Genomic DNA, 5,405 nt, shown 5'->3' with positions numbered 1-5,405 from the left:
TGAGCTGCTGTGCGGTTTAAAAGATTTGAGTTGCACCATTACCACCAGCTATAGCTTTTGGTAAAGCGCTTGCAATTGGTATCAGAGCAAAGGTCACGGGTTCGATTCCCATTGATTGCAAGGAGTGCAATTATTGGAAGAGAGATTGTTGGGTGCAATAATTGTCCCTGCTTGGTAGAGCGATCGAACCGTGATGCTTGAGCTGTTGTGCGGTTTAAAAGATTTGAATTGCACCATTACTACCAGCTATAGCTTTTGGTAAAGCGGCAAGCGTTCGGTCCTACAATATATAAAATATTATAAAACAAAATGTAAACTCGATACAATAAAATTTGTTTTGTTTATGAGATTGAAACTATATCATCCCCACGATATGATGCACGAAATCATTGTTCCAAATCTTCTAAAAAATGAATAACGAAATGACTTTCCTGAATTGCGTCAAATTAAACGATGACACAGTTCTAAGGTATAGTCATTTGAAAAGATTTTCAAGTTTTTCTCACACTGATTGAGAAATAATTGTTTAAAATTTATTAAACTTATAGTTATATGTTGATAATATTGATACTAAATAAATAAAAATGATATTACAAATATCACGATGTTTGAAGAAATTGCAGCATCATTCATTGGTTATGTTGTTGAAGAATATATATGTTATACATACTTTTAGTCACAAGTAAAAATCAATCACGACTAAAAACAATATTTATTCTTATGAGTTATAGTTGATGATTGTCAAAAACTGAAAAATTATTCAACAATAAAATAAATATTTGGAAAATAAGATTACTGGATAAAAACAATGTAGAAAACCGAAAAAACGTCCTGATAGGGGAGTAAACTACGAGCATGTCATATCCCAGGTGAGGATTTTAAATAACATAATAGATATTAAAGACGATCATATATATACTTGCTGAGTATATCAAAATGGTTATATGTATATTATAACAAACTACGACAAAGAGTTGTTAAGTTATCAAAATCAACCAAGAAGTATATTGAAAAGTGTGTCACGTGGATAAGATAACTTCTCCGATTCATATACCGACTATGATCATGATTTTTGATTTTATGGTTTGATTTGTTTCAATTAATAAATGTTATTAGTTATATTTTAATTCATTTAAATATTATCAAAATTTCGTACTTATATTTCCAGCAATTAAGTTGCTCACGTGCAATATATGAATAATAATGTTACGTGCCGAAATAAAACTAAGGTTTGAATATTTATTTGAAATTTTCTCTTGTTTTATTTGCAAAGTACATGGACTTAGCTATGTTGAAGAAAAAACTTCGAAATTACTTGTTTCAATCAAGTCAAATTAATTATTAGAAAATCACTATTATCACCAATATTTTACATACTGCACATGAAATGTTTTTTTGTATCATATCGTACATCTCTAAGGGAAAATAAATTAGACAAGATCAAGCAATATTTTTTTATTTTAAATTTTACTCTTTTCTTCTTCAACAAGCCCTCCCCTACTTTATAAATCTGCTTATCAAACTTCTTATTTTACACGATATTGGTTATGCATCTTTCATATATTAGTATGTGAAAAAGCCTTGGAATTAAATTTTGGAGTTAAGGTATTTTTGTTCTTGTGGACATAATTATTTATTTTCATAGTTTTATTTAATATTTGGTGTTGAAAATACAAATTTACTAAGTTCATTTTTGGCAAAAACTTGTGTGAGACGATATTACAGGTCGTATTTTGTTAGACAGATTTCTTATTGGGTCATTCATGAAAAATTATTTATCTTTTATTCTAAAAATATTATTTTTTATTGTGAATATCGGAAAAATTAACTTGTCTCACATATAAAGATACGTGAAACCGTCTCACAAAATACCTACTTTTCATTTTAATATAACACCAAGATTCAAATTTGAAATGAAATTTCATGTTCGATATACTAAATAAAATGAAAGGATGGTGTAGTAATTTGAAGAAAGCAACTGAATGCTTTTTCCTCCTAACCTTTCTCCCGCTGTCTGTTGGTGCTTTGCTAAGAAAGATAAAAGCTGTGTCCCCATCCCTCTGCTCTTTCTCAAGTACTCTCACCCAGTATTTACACGAAATCAAGATCCTGTAGTTTTTTTACATATAAATAATTATGTAAAAAATATATAAAAAAAATATAGAAGACGGCGACACCCTCGCCAGTCGCCACCAATCAATGCCCACAATTACTAAAAGAAACAAAAATCACAGACCCCCACACATTTTCGCTTCCCTCGAGTATTTCTGTATTAATTTTACGGCGCAGAAGAAAATGGTAACTGTACTAAGGTGAAGAAGCAAGCAAGAAAAAAATCCCTCTTAACTCTTTCCTTGTGTTTGTTCGTGAATTCAAAGCAGAGATTAGCGTGTTTGTTTGTTGTCTAGGGAGGTGAGATAAGTCGAAAAGATTGCATAAAAGCGAGAGATTGCGGAAGAAAAATGGCGGGCTCGAGTGACAGAAGCAAAGAAGCGGTTGGAATGTTGGCCCTTCACGAAGCACTTAGAAGAGTCTGCCTCAACTCTGAGTGGACTTACTCTGTTTTCTGGACCATTCGCCCTCGCCCGTAAACACCTCTCCCCGTTTAGTCTAATTTTTTTATCTGTTTTTTAAAAGCTGAAAATTTTCCGGGTTTTCGACATTTCTTGCAGGAGACTCAGAGGAGGGGGTGGCTGCAAAGTTGGCGATGACAATGGAAGCTTGTGGGTATTTAGGAAGATAGATACTCTATGATTGATAAGATTCTGTGAGTAAATTTGTCTGTGTTTGGTTTATGCAGGATGCTGATGTGGGAAGATGGGTTCTGCAGAGACAGAGTTGCAGAGGGTTTGGATGAGGTTGATGGGGAGGATCCTGTCAGGAAAGCATTCAGCAAAATGTCAATTCACTTGTATAATTATGGAGAAGGGTGGGTGCTGGGTAGGTGTTTTTTGTATTCTATAGGAGATGATGGGACACTGTTTCTGTCAAGAAAATAATCCAACATATCTATAAATCTTTTTGTGATATTGTATTTGTGTTTTTGAAGTGTTTGTTGTATGGTTTTTGCATTTAGTTTCTGTCAAAAATGATTGCAGGTTGATGGGGAAAGTTGCTGCAGACAAGTGTCATAAATGGGTCTTCAAAGAATCTGCAGAATGTGAACCCAATGTATCCAACTACTGGCAGAGTTCATTTGATGCTGTATGTGTTCATTTATTATCCTTCTAATTCATTCATTCACTTAAAAAGGTATCACTTCGATGTTCCCCACCCCAAAAAAATTAGATAGTTTGGGTTCGAACTCGACTCGAATATTTGATTATGAACAAGTCATACAAGAAATCGGTATAGTTGTGGTCGTGGGCCATAAATACGATCCATATTATCGAATAACCGTGATATTTTAACATGAATCCTAAGAAACTCTGGATGGATATTTCATTTTTATGATGATTATTTCGCTGTCAAAGTAATAAATGGTTTCTATGCGGAGAGACTAGATTTATTTTTAAGACGGAAGCTGTAATTTGTATTTTGGAAAAATTACATGTAAAATGAGAACAATATTTTCAGCTTACTCCTAGTGTGCGAAGGATTGATGAATTTTTCTTTCACTCTTTGATCAACTGCAGCAGCCATCTGAGTGGACTGATCAATTTGAGGCGGGCATTCAGGTCTGAATTCATAGTACAAAACTATATATACACTCACGCTCAGACTCAAAACATATATGCTGAGCTTTTTGTATGGTTTTAGCAGACTATAGCCGTGATTCAAGCTGGGCATGGCCTTCTGCAGCTTGGTTCTTGCAAGATTGTGAGTTTCGTTTTTCCCATTGTATCATGTTTAACTTCAAATGCTTGTTATTCTGGGGAAAATATATTTCGAATGTTTGATTTTGCAAAAAAAAAAAAAAAAAATCAAAAAATTTGAAGATTAATCTAGCCACGATATTAAAAGTTTGGCCATACAATAAATCAAATGTGGTAATAAAAAATATGCTGTAATAAAGAGATGTGTGTATGTTCAGATAACAGAAGACCTCCATTTCGTGCTAAGAATGAGGCACACCTTTGAATCCTTAGGCTATCAATCTGGAGTTTACCTATCCCAGCTCTTTTCTTCCACTCGCAATGCCTCGTCTCCGTCCACAGTTCCCTCCACAACGATTAGCTCTCCTTCTACCCTTTTCAATTATGGGCCGAGGCCTGTAGTTTTGCCGGCTTCGGTCCTTGCATCTCCCGAGTTTCAAAACGCAGCTAGATATGGAATCCCACCACCCAGAGACAAATTGTATCTCCCTCAATATTCAACTGAATCCAGGATGGAAGATCTGATTGGAGAGCAGGAAAACGACATCAAATGGCCTAACGGGTTGAGCATCTTCCGCGCGTTAACGGGACAAAGTGATGAATCTGCCAAGCTTTTGCTCAATCCAGAGGGGATCCAGAACGACTTTTTGGCCTCGGATAGCCAATTGAAGATGGATCATAATTTCCACAGGGGCTTCAGTTTGCCTTTAAGAACCACGGCTGCATCATCGTCGACTTCACACGATCATCTCACAAACATTCCCGGGGAGTATAGGAACGAATCAGGAATGTATGATGGTGTTAGGGAGACACTATGATTTGTTTAGGATCAAGCAGTTCAACTTCGTTTGGCTTTATATGTGATGCTTTGTTATTTGTGTGAAAGGTTTATTAGCCAATAAAGAGATAATATCTCAGTTCCTGTTATTTTTAGGAACTAATTATTATTACCTTATATATATGTATATATAAAAAAAGAACGTGCGGTGTATGTTGAAAAATGTTGTTTTGGTAAAAATTAATGATCTAAATGAATTAATGTCTCGTCTATTTTTTATTTATTTTGTTTTGACGTTAATATGCCAAATATATTTGTACATTTGCATTAAAATATTAAATTTTGTTATATCATAGATGTACAAAATGTTTTAAAACGTGTACTTAATTATCTTCTATTTATCCTAATAACTTGAGATTTTTATTTTTGTCTTACTTTTTATCTGTTATTTTCTCATGGTTCGTGTCACGCCCCGGGACGGGGATTAGTTGACACCGGCGTTCCTCTCAAATTTACATTCGAAAACAACAAGCCTCAAAAGTACAAAATTCAGAAACCAGTCTTTTATTCATAATAATCATTGTATCATAATAATCATTGTCTGATACAAATGTCTTACAACGGAAATGTAAAACCGAACATAATACTGTCTTAACAGATGCAGCGAAATCTAATTACAAATCAGAACTAAGAACAACGATCTTCATCACCAGCCCCAAAACTGAAGTTGCTCCCCTTCTTCTAACAACTCTTCCTCGTTCTTATCTGAGATGAGTTTGGTGGGTAAATGATATGATTGTCACTCAGTAAGC

At 34.2% G+C, this 5,405-nt stretch overlaps 1 protein-coding gene across 3 annotated transcripts; it reads left to right on the top strand.

Annotated features, from left to right (window-relative positions):
• Positions 1–2,030: 2,030 nt before the first annotated feature.
• LOC142543250 (protein RICE SALT SENSITIVE 3-like) lies at positions 2,031–4,763 on the top strand. 3 transcript variants are annotated; one of them, XM_075650390.1, is made up of 8 exons: positions 2,033–2,312; positions 2,409–2,587; positions 2,673–2,723; positions 2,801–2,929; positions 3,099–3,204; positions 3,636–3,677; positions 3,763–3,819; positions 4,034–4,762. In XM_075650390.1, the coding sequence occupies exons 2-8, from the start codon at positions 2,463–2,465 to the stop codon at positions 4,631–4,633; spliced, it is 1,110 nt and encodes a 369-aa protein (XP_075506505.1). In that variant the 5' UTR covers positions 2,033–2,312; positions 2,409–2,462; the 3' UTR covers positions 4,634–4,762. The 3 variants fall into 3 exon arrangements, with proteins under 3 accessions (XP_075506506.1, XP_075506505.1, XP_075506504.1); XM_075650391.1 differs by having other exon boundaries at positions 2,031–2,587; positions 3,639–3,677; positions 4,034–4,763; XM_075650389.1 differs by having other exon boundaries at positions 2,034–2,587; positions 4,034–4,761.
• The last annotated feature ends 642 nt before the right edge of the window (positions 4,764–5,405 follow it).

Source organism: Primulina tabacum, chromosome 4 (genome assembly GCF_025594145.1).
Source record: "Primulina tabacum isolate GXHZ01 chromosome 4, ASM2559414v2, whole genome shotgun sequence".
Taxonomy (NCBI): domain Eukaryota; kingdom Viridiplantae; phylum Streptophyta; class Magnoliopsida; order Lamiales; family Gesneriaceae; genus Primulina; species Primulina tabacum.
The sequence above is the reverse complement of the archived record's forward strand: the minus strand, read 5'-3'. Positions and strand labels throughout refer to the sequence as shown.

Coding starts and splice junctions, on each gene's coding strand:
- LOC142543250 (XM_075650390.1), top strand. CDS start 2,463: ATGGCGGGCTCGAGTGACAGAAGCAAAGAAGCGGTTGGAATGTTGGCC. Junction 3,205..3,635: donor GGCAGAGTTCATTTGATGCT/GTATGTGTTCAT, acceptor GATCAACTGCAG/CAGCCATCTGAGTGGACTGA. Junction 3,820..4,033: donor AGCTTGGTTCTTGCAAGATT/GTGAGTTTCGTT, acceptor GTGTATGTTCAG/ATAACAGAAGACCTCCATTT.